The 25,050-nt window shown below is 29.1% G+C and overlaps 3 protein-coding genes and 1 long non-coding RNA gene across 4 annotated transcripts in view; 1 reads left to right on the top strand and 3 right to left on the bottom strand.

The window, feature by feature from the left end:
* The window catches only part of LOC124418810, an 84,546-nt gene extending 72,124 nt beyond the window's left edge, over positions 1-12,422 (bottom strand). Inside the window, exon 1 of the long non-coding RNA XR_006940232.1 lies at positions 11,749-12,422. This is a non-coding gene — a long non-coding RNA (uncharacterized LOC124418810). The remainder of the gene's footprint in view (positions 1-11,748) is intronic.
* Positions 12,423-13,288: 866 nt separating this feature from the next.
* Positions 13,289-14,185, bottom strand: LOC111686826. Its single transcript, XM_023449211.2, has 4 exons — positions 14,044-14,185; positions 13,921-13,982; positions 13,745-13,859; positions 13,289-13,685 (listed from the first exon to the last, which is right to left on the bottom strand). Exons 1-4 carry the CDS (start codon positions 14,076-14,078, stop codon positions 13,622-13,624), a joined length of 276 nt encoding a protein of 91 aa, XP_023304979.2. The 5' UTR covers positions 14,079-14,185; the 3' UTR covers positions 13,289-13,621.
* Positions 14,186-15,777: 1,592 nt separating this feature from the next.
* Positions 15,778-18,577, bottom strand: LOC111686762 (coatomer subunit delta). The gene is made up of 7 exons (XM_023449143.2): positions 18,417-18,577; positions 18,301-18,340; positions 17,605-18,244; positions 17,053-17,546; positions 16,875-16,986; positions 16,487-16,652; positions 15,778-16,406 (listed from the first exon to the last, which is right to left on the bottom strand). The coding sequence occupies exons 1-7, from the start codon at positions 18,417-18,419 to the stop codon at positions 16,278-16,280; spliced, it is 1,584 nt and encodes a 527-aa protein (XP_023304911.2). The 5' UTR covers positions 18,420-18,577; the 3' UTR covers positions 15,778-16,277.
* Positions 18,578-19,011: 434 nt separating this feature from the next.
* LOC111686950 (DNA topoisomerase 2-binding protein 1) lies at positions 19,012-24,448 on the top strand. Its single transcript, XM_023449346.2, has 5 exons — positions 19,012-19,822; positions 20,083-20,794; positions 20,853-21,589; positions 21,861-23,627; positions 23,688-24,448. Exons 1-5 carry the CDS (start codon positions 19,148-19,150, stop codon positions 24,276-24,278), a joined length of 4,482 nt encoding a protein of 1,493 aa, XP_023305114.2. The 5' UTR covers positions 19,012-19,147; the 3' UTR covers positions 24,279-24,448.
* Positions 24,449-25,050: the final 602 nt, after the last annotated feature.

The raw sequence follows: 25,050 nt of genomic DNA, 5'->3' as shown, positions 1-25,050 counted from the left end.
TTCTACTTTTTCCTAGAGAAAACAGAAAGAAATTAAAAACAGCTAAAAGGAAAAAAAATGAAACAGTAGGTATAGAATCGTTCAACGTTAAGTTGGTAAAAAGTTAAATTTTATGTAGATTCTTTTTTACATTTACGACAATGAGGGTAATTATTTAAAGCAACGACCTTGTCATTTTGTTGTAAATAGATGCTATTAAATAAGACTTTAATTTTTTTGTCCTTTCCTACACACATTTATGCACATTTGCCTTGTGTACAGAGGGACGCACGATGACAGTTACTCTGGCACAAAAAGACATTAAAACTCATAAAAAGCCACAGCAGCAAAGTTTTACCATTTTTTTATTTTAATTTAAAGGTACAGCAAAAAAATAGAGTCTCTATACAAGAATAAAGGAAACAACATCTTGTTTTGTTCTGTGACAAAAAACGAAATAGAGGCCTAGCAACCTCTCTCTAGGGTAATGATGACGCTAATGATGGTGATGTTATGGAGATAAAGGCAACAACAGCGGCAGTAAAGGTGGTGGCATTGGTGATGTTGGGCATGATTATGGCTTTGGTGATAATATTGTTTAAAAGGTGATAAACTTTATTTAAATAGACAATTTATTTTTTTTTTATTTTTTTTTTATTTTTTGTTTAAAATTGAGGTGTTAATAATGAATTGTAATGGGAATGTGTATGTGTGTTTGTAGGGGAAAATGGGAAATGTCTGTCTGCCATTATTAATATGGATTTAAACACCACTTTAAAATATGTTTATTAGATTTTAATTTGTAATGAAAAGAAAAACTTTTAAACGATGGGTTGAGAATATCAAAAGATTTACAATTAGTAATCGATGCTAGTGTTATGGTTGGTTTATTTAATTAATACAAATTATGTAATCAGTTGCTAATGAGTATTAAGTTTAAATACATTTAAATTATTGTAAAATATAACCTGAACAAATTTTAAAATTTAAAATAAAACTATTGTAAATGTAAGAGACATTTTATGAACAATTTTTGTATTTTTTATAGAATATCTCCGACATATTTTGTATAAATTGTTTTTTATAATTTTTTAAAGAACATTTTCTAATATTCATAGAAAACTTTTTATAGAAATAATTACAAAAATTTTTTGATAAAGAAAATAAATTTCCTAAATTTTTTTATTTATAGAAAATTTTCAATAAAAGAAAATTTACAAAAATTATTAAAAAAAAATCTCTATTTGTCGAAATTATAGAACAATTCTATCTTTAATTGATAATCATTTTATCTTTATATAAAACAATTTTCGAAAAAATATTGTTTTTATAGGACTTTTTTATATAACATTTTCAATGACTTTTCTCTTTAATTTCTCGATAAATTACCTTTTTTGACATTTTCGATAACTTTTCTTTTTAAAGAAAATTTATAAGAAACTTTAAATAAAAATTCTAAAAATAAATGAAATTCTGTTTTAAAAAGATGTTCGATGTTAATTATTTAGAATTAGAACATTTTCAATAAATTCTCTTTTTATGAAATATTTTTTATAAATTTTCAATATATTACCTTTTTATCAATATGTAAAGGTAAATAAATATTAAAAAATAAAAATTTTAAAAACATATATAAAAAATTTGTTTTAATAGAAAATTTAAGACAAAATTGATCTTTTAACCATTTTTATTAAATTTTTCTTTTTATAGAAAATTTTCGATAAAATTTCCTTTTTATTAAAAATGTTTAATAAATTTTTCGTTTTATAGGACATTTATTCCTTTTATAGAAAATAAATTAATTTTTAAATAATGTTCTCTTTATAAAATTTTCAAATCAATTAATTGATAGTAATTATTCTTCTTTAAAATAAACTAAATTAATTTAGGCTATAAAAATTTAATGCATTTTACATCTGTGACATAATTCCCCAATTGCTGTAAAGAAAAAATCTAAAATATTCATCAAGTTCAATTACAGTAAAATCACTCTTGTTTGTGCATTCATATTTTAAATTATTTTTTGCAAATATTTTCCCATGTTGAAATTATTATTTTTTTTTTTTTTTTGAGTTGAAATCACTTCAGTTTGTTTATACGCATAAAGAAAATAACATAAATTTTAATACCCATTGGTTTTAGGGACAAATTCAATAAATTTTTTGAAAACTAGAATATTTTTGTGTGTGTATGTGTTTGTGGTGGCACATATATTGAAATGCAAAAGGACATACTTATTTAATTAATTTTTACTGGTTTCACTATTACGACTAATTCTATGTTGATTTTGATTGAAATCACATCAACATACATAATTGATTTTATTTTCCATTTTGGTTATTATACGCATTTGCAAAATAGTGTAAAATCGTTTTCCAAAATAAAAAGACCAGGCAGCTAAATGTCGAACAGTGTGATAGGAAAATGAAAATGTTTAAAATTAATTTTGCAATAGTTTCATCGATGCATTGTCAAATTAATATTTTTCTGTTATAATTTTCCACAATTTAGCTCACTGTTCAGCATTACTAAACATAATAAGTTTGTATTTGTAGATAAATACATAAATGAAATGACACTATATGCATTATAGTAATAGCAGTGAATTTATTTAAAATTTATAACGATCAATGTCAAATTAATTTCAATGAATTTGCGTTTTTTTTAATATATACATGATTTAAAATTTTGTAATAACATACAACACTTTCATCTACTCAGTTGCTCTAATAGCATTTATGAAGGAAAACTGAAAACAATTTCCCTTTAGACCATAAAAATAGTTAAACAAATGTAAAAATTTACATCTAAATAACAAAAATTTATAAATAAATCATGGAAATAGAAAAAACTATAATGACTTCATACTAAAAGCATAGAAAATTCATACAAAAATAAAAAATTATGATAATTATAATGATAATTTATAATTTTGTTGCTAGTTTAATACAATTATTGAAAATTTTCTGTATAAAATTTTAGAAATTAACTTTTTATCTAAATTTTACAATTTAAATATTTATTTATGCTTTTGCTTAAATTATTTGTAAGTGTGAGTTTGCCTTTATGACACACACTAATACTCGCTTGTAAAAATGTGTTGTAATGTTAAATATTTGTTGTCATTTGTACAAATACTTGGACTAATGTTTTTGACATGAAACATGTCAGCGGGGTGACCATTCTTAGAATAATTATGTGGGAAATTATGCCGACAATGATATAAATAAGATACCATTAGCATTTTGGGAAGTCACTTTACAATGACAGATTAGTTTTTTTTTTTGTTACCTTATGCTTTCTGTTTAACCGAAGTCTAGACCATCTGGTGGTAATTTGTTTGTCATTTATATTACAAGTTTATAATAAGAAATTAAAATTGTATTCCAACTAATAAAAACATAAATATGTAGCATTTACATAATTCTATTAATAACGCATATGGATATATAAGCCCTTAAAAGGGAAGAGATGCGAAGTTCAAAATATTTAATAAAAGTTCTAAATATTTAAAAGGCCTTAAGAATTGTAATAGTAAAACAAATAAGAATGTATAGTCGAGCATAGCAGATCAAGGGTATGTATTTACGTTTACATTATAGTTATTTATACTGAATTTTATGATGATTTTCTCATGGGCAATTGTTATTGGGTTTACTGCGGGCCGATCATTATGAAAATTGTTAGTACCATTTATACTAATATAAATCGCAGTAGTTTTAGTTTAATTCGAAGCATAGTTTTCTAGAAATGTTAATACGTATGAGTAATATTTTTAAAAACCAGTTATTAAATATTAATCATACGCCTTGTTAATTCGAACATTAAAATAATTAAAATTTTTGTTAGTGTATTTCTAGTCCGTAAAACGACTTTTATTGTATTAAAAGGTTCACATAAATTTAAAAAAAAATCTGAAAAGGACACACCCAAATGCCAAACTATTTTTTAAATATTTTTCTGTATAAAATGAAATTTACCACAATTTTAATAAACTTTGATAAAAAGCTAAAATAATATTCCTCTGCAACTTATTAAAAATCATATTATGATCAATAATATTATACAAAAAAAATAAATTATTTTTGCCGAAATCAGCTTAAAATTACGGAATTTTTAAGACCCATTTTGAAAAAATCTAAAATATTTAATTTTTCGAAAGTTACACTGAGGTCAGGATTTTCAATCGCTGGTAGGGAACTGAGGATCATTCCAAATTTTTTTTTCTCGTGTTTAGTACACTAATACGCATCGATTAGGGTGTGTTTCTACATGAAATTCTTAAAAAGGCTATTCCTCGAGACACTCTAATGTACATAAATATATATGTATGTTCAAACATAAGTTTAAACGCTAACATTTTCAAAAATAATAAAATATTTTATCTTCTCTATTTTCTCTAGAACGACCATTAGCTAAGTCAGAATACAACTTAGTTTCCTGCTTTTTTGTCTGAATCTGTTAATAAAATTTTCTGTAGTTGTGCATCCGCAATGAATATATACATACCTTAATACTAAACTAACATCTCAGAAAGCTTCATGCTATCGTTGAAGTTATAGTGATCCAACTGATATGCCATCTGTTTGTAAATTCAATAATTTATAGACTAAAGTCAATTGAAATTTAAAATGCAGTAATATTTAAAACCAAAAAACTTTTTGGAAAAACAATTAAACTGGTCACTTCAAATGCCAAAAACAAAATGCCTAAAAACCCTTTAGTCCCTTAAGTTAAACAACATTTCAAATAATAAGTGTGAAAACATTGAAACTTGTTGTTACTTGCACTTGTTATTTACGATTAGTAGTGGAAATAGTAGTATCTAACCCTGCAGTTCCAAACTATTAGATCTTTATATAACACTAAGAATAAATCTTGAATATAAGATTTGTTATTATGTAATAGATTGCATTTGATAAGTAAACTAATTACTTTGTAAGTTATAGTAAAGAAAAGAACATTGAATCCATGTTAAACTACTGGTTAATACATACACAAATAAATACATTTGTATCCAAAATGTATACAAAAACATATATTTGTAAATATATAAACATATAAATACATTTATCTAAACACTGCACTTAAACAAATATGGATTCACTCATACACCGACAAGTAAATATGTACACAAAAAAACATACATACATATTTACACATTTTAAACAACATTGAATCTAACAAAATTTTGTTTTTATTTTATTTATATTTCCATATTTTTCCTTATGTATATAAATTGTGAATTTTGTTGTTGCAAACAAATTTTACTGCCCAACTCTTATGACCCACTAAACCAGTCATATCACATGTTTGTTAACTAATATAAGAGAGCAAAACTATGAAAAAAACTAAAATTCATGTACAACTAAATCGAATTTTTGAATTTGTGGCATGGATTTCTGTCTGTCCAGCTAGTGTGGGAGTATTTTTTTTTTTTATTTATTTTTTTGGAGTACTCTTTAGCAGGCCACACATTCAGCTAGAAAACCATTCATCAATATCCGTCAAAACTAAAACGTTTCACACTCAAATCTTCCATAAACAACAATGTATGAATATCAAAATTTACAAAACGTTGTGTTTTTGCGTTGGAAATTTTTTTGTTTGAGAAAATTAAGTTGTACCATATTTTTTAAAGGATTTATTGACATACTTTGAAATATGATTTTTGTGGTGATTTTTTTAACAAATTGTTTAAAAATAATTATGCTATTATAATATACAGAATTTCAATAATCTAAAATCGGCATACGATCATTTTAATCATAATTAAAATCGGCTGTTGGTACTGAAATAAAGATCCAATTGAAAATATGCCTACAATTTATTTTAACTTAAATATTTTATCAGAAAAAGAAAATAGCTAAAATCTGTGATTTTCATATTTTTCATCAATGATCATTTTCTATATAAAAAACGAAAATCAAACTCTATTTCGTCAAAAATAGAGGTTTATATAAAATCGAATTAATTTTAAAATAATTTGTGATCTCTCATATATCTATCAACAATCAATTTTAAATAAAAAACTAATAGCAAAGATCGATAGAACCTCAAAAAATATATATTTTTGCATGAACGATCTAAAATCGGTTGTAGATTTAAATAATATTCCAATTGATAAACTATGTAAAAATGTTTTAACTTAAGTTTTTCAGCAAAAAATCTATAATCTTTTGAAGTTCTTTCCCAGCTATATCAAAAGACAATCATCCCGAGGAATAACCATAAATTCAATTCATTCTCCACTACATACAATTATCTCTCAAATATCACAAATTAAGACTCATTACAATTTACTAACTAAAATATAGATTTATAATTGATACAAGCAAATAAAATTCCCATCCATTGGATTCCACTCCACTTAGATGAACAATATAAGTACAAACGTTACATACTAAACAATATTCTTGCATGTAAACAATTACTTGATTTGATTGTCTACGTAGTACGTATATATTTATGTAAAATATCCATGTAAATAATTTAGTTTTATTTGTTGTTACTGCAAAGTGCATAAATACATATAAAAGAGTGTGTGGTCATTTGGATTCTATTGATGCACACACACACATATGTATGTACATACATATGTGTTTACGAGTGCGTAAACATGTAAATAATATTGGCTAATAATACTAATGCATTATGTTAACTTGGCATTAAAGTTGTCATTGTTATTGTTGTTATCATTGCTAATGATGTTTCTTTAACAAATGTTGGTAATAGTTACATATTTTGTATCTCTCTACTACTTGTGCCATTCTCATGCATACATAGAAACACTTTCGATTTGTACTGACCCTGTAGTGTTGGGGGTGTTTGTTAAATGATATTGCTATCTAACCTATAATTAAGTATTAGCCTCAGAAGAAAATTGAATCGTTAACAAATGGAGAATTGATTGATTTTAACTCTTACTTACATTGAGTTAAAAATTTAAAAGTGAGAACTTCCGAAAAAGGAGAAAGAATAATTTTAAAATCCAGTGGACTGAATGACGTTTAAATACTAGAAATAACTAAGAAATGAACAGCCAATTGAATGCAGTTACTTTAGGAAGTTTTAAAGCTTTAGTTATTATATGCAAGGATGTACAAAAACGCAACAATGTGCAAAGAATCTAATGACATGTCTCAAATTCCAAAATGTTCTCGGGAAACTTTGCAAAGAAAGCGGAGTAAATGAAAGTTTTTGCATTGTTTGTCATATGTTAAAGTAATGTCCATTCACATTTTTGCGAAACCTTCAAAAGAAACCACTATTGAATTAGAATTTTGAAGCTCAGACTTGAAGGAATAAGTTGTTTGTTTGTTCAAGATTTAAGGACAAAGAAATACCTTTTTAATCTCAAGGACACCAGAGAAGGTGGAGTTTTGGTGTAGAGTGACATATTCTAATATACCACTTTCAATTTGAAATATTTTTATTTATTTTTTGGCAAAAAAAGAAATTTTTTACAGGACGAATATTTTTGTATGTTACAAACATCAGCACAAACCCAATGAGGGCATATTGGGTGTAGTGGTGTAGGGTATAATTAAATTGTCCTCCATATTATCCGGTTCTTTATATAATGGAGAATGGTTAGCAGAATTTTGTTAGAAAAACATATGACAAAGAAAAGAAATTTATGTAAATCAGACCGAAAAAGGTTGTCAGGGGCTTAAAATTACTAGATTTTATTGGACAGCTTTACTTCTCAATTTTTCGTAACTTTTAAGTGTATTCTCGCATCCCATTTTTTTAAATAAAAAATATAAAACTGTTCAATTGTTATGGAGATATAATAATAATCGATTTGACGAATACAGAGCATATTCCATGAGTATAGTGAAAAACTGGAACACTTTGTCTTTCATTGTTCATCCCTTGTCGTAAATTTGACCACTTTCGGAGCTATGTTATGTCGTTTATAATATCTCTAAGGAACATTGATTCCACTTTAACGGCAGGAATAATTTAAAACATGCACGTATATTTAGGTATATTTATAGTAGTCGTGAGAAGTTGAGCAGTTTATATAGATGGTATTGTATTTGTAATAAAATTTATATTTGGAAATATTTTTAAAAAAGGACATACTGTCCAAAAGGAAATCTGCTTCCATTAAAAACTGCTGCAAATTGTTACACTCATATAGTGTAAATATTTTTGGAGTTTACGAATGCAAATATTATTACAATTTGCTGTTGCACGTGTGGCAAACTCAATGTTGTCAATTAGTCCATATGCGGTGTAAATAATATAAATTTTATATATGTATATTTTACTCAAATTTTAAAAATAAATAAACAGTTGTTCAATTTTATATTTTTGCAGAAAATAGGGTTTTCATTAGAATTGTTGATTCGATTTATATTTTCAGTTATGCTTAAAGCGTTTTTGTCTCTCAATAAAGATCGCGCGATTCGACTGGCGGTATTTTTCCTATTTGCAATATTAAGCAAACTCGACTTTGTCATTAAAAATAAAATCTATGGAATCAGTGCCACATTGAAAAGTCTAGAGAATTATTTAAATTATAACATTTTACACATTCAAATAAAATTAATATAATTTAATAGCCCAAATCAAATTTAGTTTTATGATCATTAATCAATATACATTTTGTATACCAAGTCGAAATCATATATTCTGGATAAAAAGTACAAAAAACTAAAATTTTAGGAACATCTATAAACTATTTAAAAAGCACAACATCTTCTCAATATTATCATAAATAACCGCACCAATTTCTTATAGAAAAAATTTAACAATTATTTTAATAAAAAAAAAAGGATACGGATGTCATGTATTTTTAAAATAATTCCCAAATATAAGTTAAAATTGTTATATATATAATATAGAAGAGTGTTTGTGACTGTATGAATAATTTTTATTTAAAAAGATTTACACTTACATATATTGACTTAGGTAATACCAAAAAAAAAATTTAATAGAAAATTTCTCTGTAAATTTGTTAACTTGCAAATTTGTATAACAATTTTAGTAAAATTTTTAGAATTTATATTTTATTATTTCACAAATAATATATGTATTTATTCATTAGAATTCCACACACACACATGTCCATACTTGCACATAAAGTCAACACTTTACATGCGTAAATATGGAAAAATAACCAGATAAAAAAATTTTGGCAAAAACAAAAAAAAAATGAAAAAAAACCTAGTTTATTTAAGTTTAAAATTTCAGTTTATTTACATTTTGTATGTTGAATTTATAAATTTTATGTTATAAAAAAACAAATAAAATGAAAAACTTTAAATATGTAAAATAAAACATGTAAGAGAAAAATCTGTTGGAGTAATGAGACTTTGCAAAACATTTTCGGAAATGTTTCTTTTGATCACTTTTATATAGTTTATATATTCCAAAGTTTATTTGTTAAGTGTCATTGCGGGAGTTAAGTAATGTCTTGATTTAGGGCAATAGACGTTATAATAAATTGTAAATAGTTCGATTAACTAGATAAATGGATAAATTAAGTAAACTTTTAAATAGGTGTAGTGTATAATAAATATAAGATACGAGGGTTATTGAAAAAAGTTTTCAAATTTGAAAATGAATTAAAAGATGCAGAAACTTAAGAATCTGCTAGGCTTAAACTTCACTTCACACATCTACACCACTTTAACTTCTTTACTAGTATCGGAGCTGATAAAAATTAAGTACAAAATCAGATTTAGCAATTGAAACCACCTGTAAGAACTCGAGGTCTAAATGGCCTCGCAAAAAGTAGATACAAATCATGGTTATTTGGATGATTAGTTATTGAATGCAGTGACTACTGCAGATGCTCTCAGTCGGTGATAAGCCCGTTATTTACTGAGAATATAACGGAAGAATAATCACTTTAACTTCTACGTCTTTACTAGTACCTCACCCGTTTAATGTTAACTGTTTGTAAAAGCATTAATCAAATGTTTCAATAAAACCACTTATTGGAGCTCGAGGTCTAAATGGCCTCGTAAAAAGTAGATAAAAATTATGGTTATTAGAATGATTAGGTATTGAATGCAGAGCGACAGGTTTACTACCCTCCTTTAACGTCAGACATGGAATAGTACTCTGAGATAAATCTTCCTTTATTTCTAAAAAACAAGAAAAAACAAGAAGAACTGAAATATTCTGTTTTCAGAGTGTTTATGGCATTCCTTATTGCCAGAAAATATACTTCGAGGTTTCTACTTAAAATTTTTCAATTAATCTTAAAAGTAATATAACATCCTGTACAACATAGCTTGTTAATGAAAGACAGTGTTTTCTTCAGCTACCATATGCTTTGTATTTCTCGAATTCTACTCGTCCAAGTTTAGGTTAGAATACATATCATTTACCTATTTTTGGAATTGTTCTCGCTGAGGAGACTTTTCGTTATCCTTTTATTTGGGTTATTCCCAAAGAATTTTGTGGTCTATCCGTTCTTCACAAGATTTGGCCACTTATTTTTTGTTACTTTATTCTTTGCTACCAACCTTCGTATTAAGACAGAGAATTATATATTCTCAAAAGTTTTATTTGTATTCTCCATATACATATTTTTATATTGTAAAAAATATTCATATTTTGCAAATTGTACAATTAAAAAGGAAGTTGAAAGTTCTCGTTTTATATATGTACATACATACATATTTTTTCTTGCTGCCCTTCTTCAAACTACATACATATATGTGTAAATGCGTAGATTTGCATACGCAATGTACCAATGAATATCCTGTCCTAGCATAAACAAATGCACATATTTTCATATATATAATATGTATGTATATTCCTGTATATTTTGTATGTATATACATATATAGTTATCCAAGTATCAAATTTTGTATTTTATTTTTTAACTGTATTAAATGCAATTTTATGCTTGTAATGAGTTGTAAGTATGAGTTGTAAGTATGTAAAAGACAACACATTGCTTTGTAAATAAAATGTTTTATAACATGACATCATCTTTTACAGCAAATTTTGTTTGTACTCACATATTTTCTTCTTTTTGAAAATGTTTCCATCTGTTAGCTTCTGAAGCTCAGGTTAGGTTCTCTCCTATTCTTTTTCTTGTACTTAACCCGAACATGTATGAAACGTGCATCATTAGTATGTAAATATTCGTTAGTTTCAATTACAAACAAACAGCAACAACAATAAAAACAACAATTGAAACAATAATTCCTTAAGTAACAAAGAAACTTGCTTGATATCCTTTTCTCATTCTTCTCACAAAAAAACACACACACACACACACACACAAATCAAAATAAAACTTATCTTGCACAAAAAAACTTTGTATTTTACATAGAGATCTATGACTTCAACAATATTTTGTTTGTAATAACAATTTTTTAAGAAAGAATATTTTACCTCAATTCCTATAGTATGTATGTAAGTGTGCGAATGTCCAAAGGTGTGTGTGTCACATTTAAGCTTAAGTTGCACAAAATTGAATTTATTACAATAAAGGAAAACATAATTTTTTTATTTCTATGTATGTATCTGGTTAAATCAGTTCAACCCACTTTTCAGGATGACATTAACAAAAAAATATTCAATAGAAGTTAAGGAATTATGAAGGGCTAATTATATGTTTTATCAAATATTAATGTATGTATGTGAGTTTACAAAAGTATTAAAAGCATTTAATATTTCAGAAATTTTTTTTCTTTTCTACAAAGAAATATTTCGTTTTATTTTTCGAAACTAATTTTCTAGATTGATTTTGTATTCTTATATTATATTTTTTTCTTCTTAAATTAATTTACTTACCTTTTTGATTTTGTTTTACATCGTTTTAAATCTGCTTTAATTTTGTGAGTCAAATTGTTGTTTTTTATTTTTAATTAATGTTGTATAAATTATTTGGCATTACAAATTATCACACAATTTCAATAAAAACTAAAGTCTTTTAAAATTTTTATGTTCCTGTAAAATTGTGTAGTAATATATCAAATTTGACTAATTTCCTTTCACTTCCTGTATTATTTTCATTTTTACATTAATACACATCTTTATTTAACACATTATCGATTTTATTTATATATTTCCTTTTTCCGTTTACTTTTGAGCAAATACACATCTTCAGCTCTTAAGCAATTTCCTTTTCCGTTTCCTTTTGCTTTTTTCAAAAACACACATCTTTAGTTGTCACTAAATTGAGCAACTTTCGATTTCCCTCTCGATAACACCAAAATAAACATAAACACAAAAAACACATCTCTAACAACAAGCAGCCGAAGCAAAAAAAAACAAACAACCACACAAACAAATTGCCGTTAGAAACTTTGTACACATATTTCTCGTATTTAACATAAACAAATTCACTTAAACTTTATGTATTCTTATTACGTATGTATTTAGCTTTATTTTAATATAAATTTCATCACACTAGCTGTATTTTTTCACCCAATAAATAATTTTTTCTTGACCACAATTTACTAAGACTTCCGCGCACTTTAAGGACCGACACTAAACTAAATTGACAGTAATGACAATTCTAATGAGAAGATAGTGTTGCAGAGTTGTATTTTTGCAACACTTTTTGACATTATCAATAGTAAAAGGAGTTGTTTATTGAACTTTTTCCATTATACAACACTAGATCTTTGCAATTTTATGTAAATATAAAAGAATTTTCCAATTGGAATTTTAAATGTATGCAATATTCTTTGTAATTATATTCTAAGTAGTTTGTAAACAGATTTTATGAAATTAATATTATGAAAATGTGTTGCTCTACATAGATAAGGGTATTTTTAAGTTTTGTCAACAAACAAATCGTTTTCGGTATACAGAGGTGGGCGTAAGTTGCAACTCCTTTAAGGGATATCATAAAATTTTCCAGTTTTTGTTCAGCCGGAAGCTAAAATTTCATTGTGGGAAGATATTTGCAACATTATTATTTATAGTACAGTATCTTAAATCCGTCCGGACACCGCAACTTCATCAAATACCTATGGGATATTAACCATTTTGTTTATAATTCAGCATTTGTTCCTCAAAAGAAGATGGTAGATTTCTGGTCCTGCTGTGATAAGAATTTTAATGGGTATGAGAACTTCTTCCTGTTGGCATATACTTTAACATTTGTTTCGTGTAGCAATAACTTTTCCGTGCTGTTGATATTTAACATTTTGTTTATATATCTTTTATTATTACTTCGACAGCAACAGAAAATACTTTCTAACGCAAATATTATCTATAATTAAGATTAAACCAATTGAAATTGGTAATTTAAAAACTATATACATATATTCGATTATTTGACCCTAACTTGTTATAATTCCCATATAAAGCCCACATACCCAAATTACGTTCTTACAGTTTTATTTTCTTCGCACTTACATTGTATAAGTAGTATATTTTTGAAAAAATATTCAGAAAAGTGTTACATTTAAGCAAAAAACAATGACATTTCGTTTAGAAAAAAAATAAGATTATCTTATAAAGACTAAAAAGAAGAGATGAAGTTATACATATTACTTAATTAACATTTAATCACAAATGGAAGCATGAGTAAGAATGCAGATTATACAGCATTTATTTGTTTCTTCGTTTTCCGAATGGCCGCTTATAAAACACACAACTATGAACCACACCCTCCAACTATCTATCAACCCATTCATCCAACAAACAATTACAACTAATTGGAACTTTGTTTATATATAATACCAGTAATTTCACCATCTTTTTGTATAATGCAACGTCTGGGAAAGATAAAAAGAAAAATTATTAACAAATTCAAGTTATAAAAACTAACACATACTTGTTCCCACTGTACAAAACAATTGTGGGGGGATTTAGATTTGGTTCCAATTTACAAGCCTGTTCCGATAAAGCCATACCAATGCCTGACATTTTGGGATTTATTTTACCTTTAGCTGAGAAAACGCATAATATAAAATTACATGAAATATATTGAAATCTTTGTTAATTTCTTACCTCCTAAACAAAGACCCTGACGATTTGTTATTAGACAGCCCACAGTTTCTGGCTGCGAATTACTGTAATCATTTTGTATTTATTTTGATGGTTTTGTTTAGTTTATGGTTCATATTTACTTACATATCATTTAAAACTTTTTCTAATTGTTGTTCCATTTTTGAATTTCGTATAAAACTAATTAATTCTTTATAAAAATTTAGTTTTCCTTAAAGGTAGATTTTAATACGTGATAAACAAAGTACATATAAAACAGCTGTTTTGTTTGTCATAAATATATGAATATGAAAACAGGGTTGTCTTTTGTTTGTAATTTAGCAGGGTACGGATATAACAATTATTTTTAAATATTTTTGAGGTTTATTATCTAATATCTTTTTTATAAACATGTTATTTCATAAAAAAATGAAAAGTGTTTATAATATTTTCTACACATTAATGTATAACTATGTTCAATTATTATTGGAGCTACTTTACAGTTTGGATATACTGCATTATCCGTTAAACTGCATTACCATATATATATGTATACCATTTAAACCGTCATCACACGAGCACACAAGTAATATGATGAAACGAAAAGTCGACTTTTCGACTTTTTGCATTTTATGAAAAGTCGACTTTTTGTATTTTATGAAAAGTCCACTTTTCGACTTTTTGCATTTTATGAAAAGTCGACTTTTTGACTTTTTGCATTTAGTTAAAAGTCGATTTTTCGACTTTTTTCATTTAATTAAAAGTCGATTTTCGACTTTTCGACTTCTAATATTTTATAAATAGTCGAATTTTCGACTTTTTTAGACTTTTTCCGACTTTTTTTCAATTTTTTCCGACTTTTCGACTTCGTTCAACTTTTCGACTTTTTTCGACTTTTCGACTTTTATTTACAAAGTCGACTTTTCGACTTTTTTTATAGACGATAGTCGAGTTATCGACTTTTTTGGAACAAAATAGTCGACTTCGACTTTTCGACTTTTTTCGACAAAAAGTCGATTGTTCGATTATTCGAAAGTCGATTTATAGAACCCTAGTAGAAGAGAGGATGGTATCGTCTAAACGCAATATTGCACATTAAAAGGGAATACCGATGGAAAATTTGTCAGTAAAAAAGCGATGTATTTTTACTAAGGTTGTCAACTGTTATCGCTAAAATAACGTTACCGTAAAATACCTTTTCAACACTACTACCGTTAACGCTTAAATATCGAAATGAGTCGAAATACCTATAACACTATAATAGCTATACCGAAATAAGTCAAAATCGATACCGAAATAAATTAAAATGCCAATAACCCTAAAACATCGACACCGTTATTTTATTTGAAATATAAATTAAATATACTATAGTCAAGAAAATATACAGAGTCAGAGCTAAAGAATGTCAGACATAAGTGGGTCCATAATTGGTCATAAAAATAACACTTCTGAAAATTTATTTAAAGTTCATTTGCTGGTGGTCTAAAAAACCATAATTGACCCAATTGTACATTGAAGGCCCTATTCCAAAGTTTATTAGATTTATTGTTAAAGCTATATATAGAACAACTTACGAAATTGACTTTTTTTAAATTTCGGAAGTGGTCCTATATATTCTGCATAGACATCTTAATTTGTTATTGTTTTATAATATAAAATTTACACCAATCGTGTAAACACAAAATATATAAATCATTCAACTTTTATTTTCTTTTTTGTTAAAAGGATGAAATTTCATTTTACTTTTTCATAAAACTTTACGTACGTAATGTGTGATCGTATAAAGTTTCCTTAACAAAAGGATAAAATAATTATTTTTCTGTTTCACTTTTCATTTTTTCAAATTTTTAATTTAAATAAAAAAATCTCTACACCTCGAATTTACGCTTTCTTATAATATATATTTTTATTTATTGGTTTTTACTACTTTATAAAGTTTCTTATTTAAATTTTGTTATAAAATTTATATACTTTCTTTTTGTAAGATTTTGGAATATTTCATTTTTTTAATTTAAAGTGCATTAGATAATATGTAAACACAAATTCTTATTTCAAATAATAATGATTTCTTTCTTCAATATTAACACATTTGAAACAGTCAGAAAAAAATTTACAATTCTTTCTTTCTTCCGGTTGAATACAAATAAACTTAAGATTCTATTAAAAAAATACAAATATGATTAAATGATTAACATAAAGACTCAAACAATCAAACTAAAGAAGGAGGAAATATTTTTCCACCCTAGGAGTATAGGGAGTAATAATAATAATAATAATAGTGTGGAATAATAATTTGCTTGTTTTGTTGTTTGCACAAAAAGTATTGATGAGAAAAATTATAATTCTATACGACGACAAAAAATGAAGATTAGTAAAAGTAATTAAACAATTTCATATTTATCAACAAAAAGTATATTTTCTGTTGAATGTTTCACACTGCTATCGTTGTCCACTAAAACAACATCCTTGGCTTTCAAGGCAGCATATGGAGTTTTTGAGACGAATGAAACCTTTGAATAAAAAAAATTTGTTATTATTTTTTTAATTATACGAATTTTGTTTATGTTTAGTTGAGAAATTGGAAACTCACTTGAACTGGGAAGAAATCTCCAGGAATAGATGAATTACAACTGAACTCCATTGAACCCGACTTATTGGCAGCATCAATAACTGGTATATTCCATGTTAGAATGTGTTTGCGTGCATCATAGTTGTAAGTGCCATCGTATTCTGCTACAGATGGTTGAACATTCATGCTAAAATAGATTTTTAAAAAAATTTTCTGTATGATATTATATAGTTCTTCTAGAACAGAAAATGTTATTGTTATTACGATATTGAGGATTTTAAAACTACATATTAAGATAGGAGTTCTGTAAAACGGAAGCAAATCGCAATTCCGAAAAATATTTAAACAGTTTTTTGTTCAACTCATAATAAGGTTTTCCGAAAACTAATTTAAAATAATCAAAACTTACGGCAATGGTATTATAATAGCAACGTCCTGTAATTCCAAATGTTGAGCCTCTAATTCATATTCAATATTAACGTCACAGCCACCTTCACCATTTTCCGAAGGCCAACAATTTACTAAAATTTAAGTATTTTTAAAAAACTTTATAAAAATTCTAATGCGCAGAAAAAATTCTAACTTACTGGTCAATGGTATGGCAGCATCATCCTGTGTAACATAACGCCATTTCAAAACACCCACATCGGTGTTCATGGGGAATGGTTTAGCCGGATTCTTTAAGCCAATTATTGAGCGAGTTTTGAATAGTTCCTTATCAACATTGGGATGTGTTTGCAATTGTATGCCATGTGCATCGTTATTTTCCAAATGTACCTTAATGCGTCCGAAATTTTCATCGGTTATATGTAAAGTTAACAGACCGGACAATTCAAATTGTTGCAGACCACCATCACGTCCTATGCGTACCACCAATTTATCTTCCATTTTCAAATGTACACTTTCTGTATGAATATCTGATACAATTTTAGCTTTAGCTGAAGCCACAGCAGCACTAACTCCTGCAGAGGCCGGAGTTAAATTGGCAATCTTTTCACCTTCCGACTTCAATTGATCAACAAAACTATCCACATCCTTTGTTTTACCGCCCAATTTGAGGGCATTGCGTGAAACAGGTTTTCTAAAAGAAATCATTATTACTTTAATATATTTTTCTTTTATTTTATTTTAAAACTTACTGTGCTTTAGGAGCCATTGGTTTAGTATCCATTTCAATAGAGGGTGCACTACTAAAACTACCCATTCCACCACTGCTACTGTTGCTATTCGAGCCAAAGCCATCCGAACTAAAGCCACCACTAGAACGCCCGCCCATGCCGCCCACCGGACCACCACGTTTAGCCGATTCCATGCGCTGTCTTTGCAATTCCTTGGCTTTCTCACGCATTCTTTGTTTCGCCTCGCGTTCTTGACTTTGACGCACTGCTTGATAGATTTTCTCATCGTTGGAGTCCATTTCTACATACGTTTTAATTTGTGCCAAATTAACGCTTTCCCTATAGCCTAAGGCTACAATTTCATCAAAAGCAAATATTAAATTGAAAGCATTTTCCAAAATTTCCTTCTCTTCAAGAGTATGACAATATTCAGGTATAACCTTGGAGAATAAACGCAAAGTTTCCAAATCCTCCAAAATATTACTAGCTTTAGTGGTAATCAACAGCATGTACAACTTTTCCATTGGTTGGTAAACATATCGCACTGAATCGGTTTCCACGTAGGTGTGCTGCTTGCCAGCGGTCATTAGCTTAGGGAAAGCAGCCAATAAACCTTCTATGCGCGCCTTAGTCATTTCCACAAATTGACGTGAAATTATCACTAAAAATAAAAAACTATTTATTTTACATTCCTTTAGTCTTTATAAAAAAACAAACCTTTTCCATTTTTGGTACACACCGCTGCCGCTATCAGAACCTGTCGCAATTTACAAGATAAAATTTTCAGTTTTACTTCGGATTTTAAAAAGTTTTTTCACTAAATTCGCACTTACCATTTTAATGAGTTTGCAAGTTAAGTTTATTTATATGAAATCTCAAGAATTTTTTAGATTTTATGGTTTTTTATTAAAAATTTTGCAAAAAATTAACTTTTGGGTAGGCTAGCTGACGTGTTCGATTAATAATTTTTTACGATGAAAATATGTCAAAATTGTCAGTTGTATGTGTTTGTTGTTTTGTTGTTATTAACTCATGGCAACTCTGTTGCTACAATGACATTTAAAAATGTCATAATAATGTTTTAGCAGAGAGATGCCAGACGAAATTATTAACAGTGAGGGTGATTATAGGGAACTTAAAATGAAAAATGGTTCATTGTACTGGAACGACTCGGAGTTCAACGAGCAACGACCAAGGATTGTCAACCCAGCTACACCGACTTTACACGTGTCACTGCTATAACAACAACAATGGTTAGTTAGTTTGAAAGGATGTATATTTAATTAAATATGAAGAAATACACCAACGAGCCTTACGGGATCCGATTTACAGTTGACATGTGCTAATTTTTATAAATTTCTCTCCAGGCAACTCTTTTATACTGTCTGCCATATATTCAATCTGGCATCGCTTTAAAAAATATGACAGTTGAAAATTTTAATTTTTTGGCGGACGACTGGCATCGATAAACACAGATATCGTAAAAATTTTGCAAGTTTTCCAAACAATAATAAAAAGCATTTTCTTTAAAAAACAGTTAACACCTATCAATAAATATAAATAAATGAGTTTGGACGATTCAATAAATGCATATTTTGTTACCACAAATAATGCTTCTGAGGAAGACAAAGCCTACAAAGACTTTAAGCGAGCACTGACATTCCTACAAAATCATATTCCTGAAGAGAATATACGACAAATAAAGGCCAGTGAAGGATTTCCCCTGATAGCCTCTGGTAGGCTATCAAAAAAAGATGTTTTCATATTTGATCGTTTCGAGGGTGATTTCTTTCAACAATTACAGCAGACAAAATCAATTATAATTGGGCCACCATGTCTGATCAATTGTTTGCTAAAAAATCAAGAGATACCCTTGGGTACCAGTCCCGTGTATACGGCAGCCATGCGAGATTTACAAATATCGGCGACTGGCATTACACCACAAGAAAAAGAAAAGTTGAAGGGTTTAATTCAATGGATGGGTGGTCATTATTTTCAGAATTTTAGTCGTTCCATTACACATTTAATATCGAATACCATTAAATCAGCCAAATATGAACATGCCACATTGAATGGTATACCCGTGATGCATACTGATTGGGTTCAGCGCGTTTGGGAGCGGAGTTGTGCGGCTGAGGATATTTCGGCCACAGATGAGGAATTTGATAAATATAAGTTGCCTATATTCTTTGGTACGAATATTACGTGTACTGGATTAGAGAATGATAAAAAGAATGAGGTAAGTAGTAAAGGGTGTAGAAATATTTGGAAAAGAAGAAATGTATGAATCATTGACAATCGATTGGAAGTAGTGTTAATAAAATATTAAGTCGTATTAATTTCCCACATTAAAAAAACGAAAAAATATAAATAATGCCTATTTACTCCATGAACATGTACGAATTGATTCTGATTCTTAACATATGCCCACATTTTCCTAAAAGCAAATATTCACGTCAAGATTATGTACTTAAAAACATTTTTAAAATTTTTCTTTAGGTCATGCGCCTGGTTAACGAAAATGGTGGTACCTACCATCGTGCTTTTCGTTCTCAATTAGTTGATATTGTTATAACCGAAAAGGATAAAACTAATTCTGAAAAATATGCAGCTGCAGTACGATATAAAAAAGACATACTCTTACCCGAATGGATATTTGATAGTGTACAAAAGGGCTTTGCTTTGCCCACGAAACCGTATCAAGTAAAATCATTAAAAGTTTCAACGCCCACCAAAACCGATCAAAGTATAGCAGATTTTACGGCAGCCGATAATACACATCTATCGGATATATCACGTATAAGTACGCTGGGTTCGAAGCGTTTTAATCATGATGCAAGTACTGTTAATGACACCATTTGTTCGGCTATGAATGACACACAAAGTGGTCCAACATTTGTAGCGCCAGCAGCTCCCATATCTAAAGATTTAAAAAAAGATCTATTGAAAAAAGCTGGTTCTGGTACACATTACAAATTGGTGTATGAGGAAATATGCCCTAAGAAGGCTAAAAAGGCTGGAAGCTTTTTAGATGGTTGTTGTATATACTTGAGTGGTTTTCGTTCGGAAGAGAGGGAGAAATTAAATCGTATTTTAAATGTAGGCGGGGCCACACGTTATGACGTAGTCAATGAGAAGATAACTCACATAATAGTTGGTCAATTAGATGATAATGAATTTAAAGCCTGGAAAAAGGATAATTTACTAACAGGTAAGGGAAATTGAATAAAAATTATTTTAAAGAAAACATTGCTAATTATACATTTTAGCGGTTAATATTGTACGTTTGGATTGGCTGCAGGAGAGCATTAAACTCAAACAACCCGCTAGTGAAGCCATATATCGAGTTTCTTTACCAACTTCTAGAGAACCAGATGCTCCTTCTCCCTCATCGAAAAAAACTTTGCGTTCAATGAATCATAGTTTCAAACAACCAGAAAAACCCATTAAAAAGAAATTATTCTCTAAAGATTCTGAAAAAGATGATGAACCGGCTTCGCAAACAAATACCACTATGCAACCACCGATTGCCTCATCAACGGAACATCCTGTGGAAGCAGATGAACAAGATTTAATTGCACAATATTCCCAGGAAAATGTACCGCAGGCTGCCATACCTCTACCACAAACTTCTATGCATAATGATGAGTCTTTGGCTTATCCAATGGCTTGTTCCACTCAACTTACACCCAATGAAACAGCAGCGCCTCAGCCTCAAGCTGCCCCCGTGCAAGCTAATCCTTCAGATTTAACCGATGGTACTGGTATTACTATCGACTATGAGAATTTAGATTTTTTCCAAGGTTCATCTTTGTACATTGATAAAGATCATTTTCCTGAAGAATTCTATACACAAATGATAAGTGAGTGTGAGGCAGCTCAAGGTAATGTGGTGCCCTCCACATTTCGAGATCCAGTTGATTATGCAATCGTATCATTTGAAAATACTTTCGATCCAAGTAAATTGCCTGTTAAAGCCAGACATATTGTAACTGAATTATATGTGGTAAGTACTAACAAATCTTCATTATTTTGTTTATTAAAAAATATTATAATTTTCAACTCTTACTGTTATGTGAATTGTAACGGTTGTAGTGGTTTGTAGCGGAAAATGCATTTTATTCAGCTATAAGCATTAAAACTGTTGTTTTGTATTTTTTAAGTAATTACAATTTCCAATGTTTTTCTGACTGAAAGTCAGAAATAATTTACTTTTTTAATAAAAAAAAAACAAAAAAATATTACAATATTACTTTTAACCTATTTAACTTATGTAGGAAAGTTGTATGAAAGCCAACAAATTAGTTCCCATTGAATATTTCCACAAACACATACCACACACGGCCGATTCTCGTCCTCTAGAGGGCATGACAATTGTTATTTCTATTTACTCTCTCTTAGAAAGAGATTTTATAGATTCTATTGCTCAATTATTGGGAGCAAATGTGAATAAAACATTTGTAAAGAAAGAAAAGCCTCTATTAATATGTCCCACTGCTGAAGGATCAAAATATGAAGGTGCCATTAAATGGCGTTATCCTGTTGTAACGTCTGAATGGCTGCTGCAATGTGCTAAAGAAGGAAAGAAAGTTCCTTATAATGTATATTTAGTAGGTGATAGTCCAGACGATTTTCCCATATCACCCACCTTAAGAGAGCGCAACACAAGTAAGACTGAAACTAAAGTAACTCCTACCACTCCTATAACACCCATTAATATGGACGTTGATGCTGTTGAAAACAATGCGGAAAGTGTTGAAAATTTAAGGCAAAATAGTGCAAGTACAAATACTGCAGAGACTTTTACACCCTTAAGGAATAAAAGAGTTTCGGAACTGGCTGGACCTGGCCGTAACACTAGGCAATCTTTATCGAATACAAATAACATGGGTCCAGAATCTCCACACACACCCACTAATAATTATCCACAGGCTTCTTACAATTTTGATTTTATGGAAATGATTCTGGGAGAAATAGACAATGAAGAAGAACGTGAGTGTTTAAGAGAAGTTATTAATGAAATGAAAAATAATCAAACTCCTGAACTGGAGCGCATACGTAGACAGGCCTGTACTCCAATTAATCGCAAGTTACCAACACCTAAGGGAATACCAGATTTTTGTACTACACCCGAGTTCGAAAAACGTATGGCTGATGAGTTTGAAAGACGCTGGCGTTTGCCCACTAAGAAAATGAAACCCGATACTCCGATAGATGAAATACGTAGACGTGTAATGCGGGCAACATGCAAAGCTATGGGTATACCATATAGTGATGAGGATGATGAACAACCTGGAACATCTTCAGGCAAAAAATCTTCTAGAAAAATTATAGATTCAAATTCCACCACCCCGTTAAATAATAAAGTTACTCGCAGTTCAACTATAGCTCCTAGGTCTATATTTGCACATAATACATCCAATAACAATACTTCTATCAATAACACTAAGGCCGAAGACAATGAAACATTCAATTTACCAACGAATGAAACCAGGAAATCAGACACATTTGTACCCAGCACACAAAGTCCCAACACTTCATTAACCAGACGTAGTATGTCAAATACAACAGCGTCGCCTAGTGGTTTAGGACAGAGAGCTTCATTGGTTGGTAAATCAACTATTAATTTTGATAAAATCAGTTTCGAAGAGACAAATGTAGCAGAAAATGCCACGACCACAAAGGCAAGACCATCTATTAATGCCACTGCCTCTCCAGAAATTAAACAAATTACCGATTATCTACGTAATTGCGACTCCAGGCGTCAGAGTTTAAAACGTTCCCGTCAAAATATCGATCGTCCGCAATCACCTGTAGAATCTATGGAAACAGAGGCTCATTATGTGCAACCATTTGAATCAGAACAATTACATACTCAAGATTTGGTGGGATGGCGTGATCCGGCTGAATTCGGAGCCCAAAGACGTTCGAAAATTACAGAAAAGTCTATGCAATACCAAGGAACTCCTCGTTTTAGTATTTCCTGTTCGGATGAGGAAACCAGAGACGATGTTATTGGTAAAATATTACAATTGGGAGGAGAGGTTAGTTTTATAATTTCATTTTTTTTCAATTTGCTGTAATAACATTATCATATATTAAAGGTCTGCGAGAATTTGGTGAATTTTGATCCAGAATGTACACACTTTGTTTGCGAAAAACCCAATCGTGGCGAAAAAATGTTAGGTTGTATTTCCTCAGGCAAATGGGTTTTGAGTATCAAGTACGTTGAAGAATGTTTTGCCAAGGATGTTTTCATCGATGAAGAGCTCTATGAATGGGGCAATTGTAAAGCTCTCAATCTGCCACAGTTATCTCCTGATGAACAGGTTATTGCTTCAGCAGCACATCGTTGGCGCAAACAATTAGCCACCGATGTCCATGGTAATCGTAATGGTGCTTTCACTGGCATTAAAGCCATTTTACGCATCTCAGGCCGTAACATAGATGCCCTAAAGAATGTTATTAAGGCGGGTAAAGGGGAAATTATTGAAGCATCATCTCCTTACTCCAGCTGTTCGCAGTCGTCTACAGCTTCTCATTGTTTTGTCGATGTTAAAAAGTGTCCCTTAAATCAGGAAGACTATCGTTTTTTGAAAAATCATGACATCTTCGTTTTATCTCAAATGTACATTAACGCCTTCTTGATGAATGGCGCTGATGTGGACATGTCTAAATATGAGATAAATATGTAGACATTTTAGAACATCATAGTATATCATCATACATACTTACTAATTGTTGTAATTTTTAGATTTATTTTTCATTTTTTTCATATATATTGTCATAAAGATATCACTCTATTTGTATCATCTATGGTTAGTATTTAATGTTAATAATAAATATGTTTTTGTTTTTCGGCAAACACATTTTTGGCGTTATTTAACAAAAGGATAGCTTTCTTCTTTATTTGCTAATTTGAATCATGCAACGAAAAATTCGGGAAATATTTGGAACTAGGCACGACTGTAAAAGTTTGACCATCTGGCAACTTATTGTTGTTTGTGTTGTTCTTATTCTAACATAAATATGATACATACATATGTAAGTTAATAAACAATTAGCTTTCCCAATAACCTAAACAATACTTCTTTGTAACGACAACAAAATATTTATTTGTTTTTTTTTTTTTTTTGTTAAGTTGGGTAAAAGTATCTATGAGAAAACAAAGAAATGGAGGAAGGAGTTGAAAAAGGACGAAGAAAAAATTAATAAGTCACGTGAAAAGAATGCTGCGAGACAGATTATCTATCGACAAAAGATAGCAATTGCAGCCAAAAAAGTCAATAAACTTCTTCAAGAAAAAATATCGCATTCGACAGCAAATGCGGAGGGAGAAATAAATAACAAAGTACATACATATATATCATTATGCCTGAATCTTCTTAGACCTGGTCCACAATAGGAAACTTTTGTTAAGAAACTTTTTCTTAAATCCCTTTTGAAGTTTCCTTAATGTCCACACAA

This window comes from Lucilia cuprina, chromosome 3 (genome assembly GCF_022045245.1).
Source record: "Lucilia cuprina isolate Lc7/37 chromosome 3, ASM2204524v1, whole genome shotgun sequence".
NCBI classification, from domain to species: Eukaryota; Metazoa; Arthropoda; class Insecta; order Diptera; family Calliphoridae; genus Lucilia; species Lucilia cuprina.
Note: the sequence above shows the minus strand (reverse complement) of the source record. Positions and strands in the feature narration are given on the sequence as shown.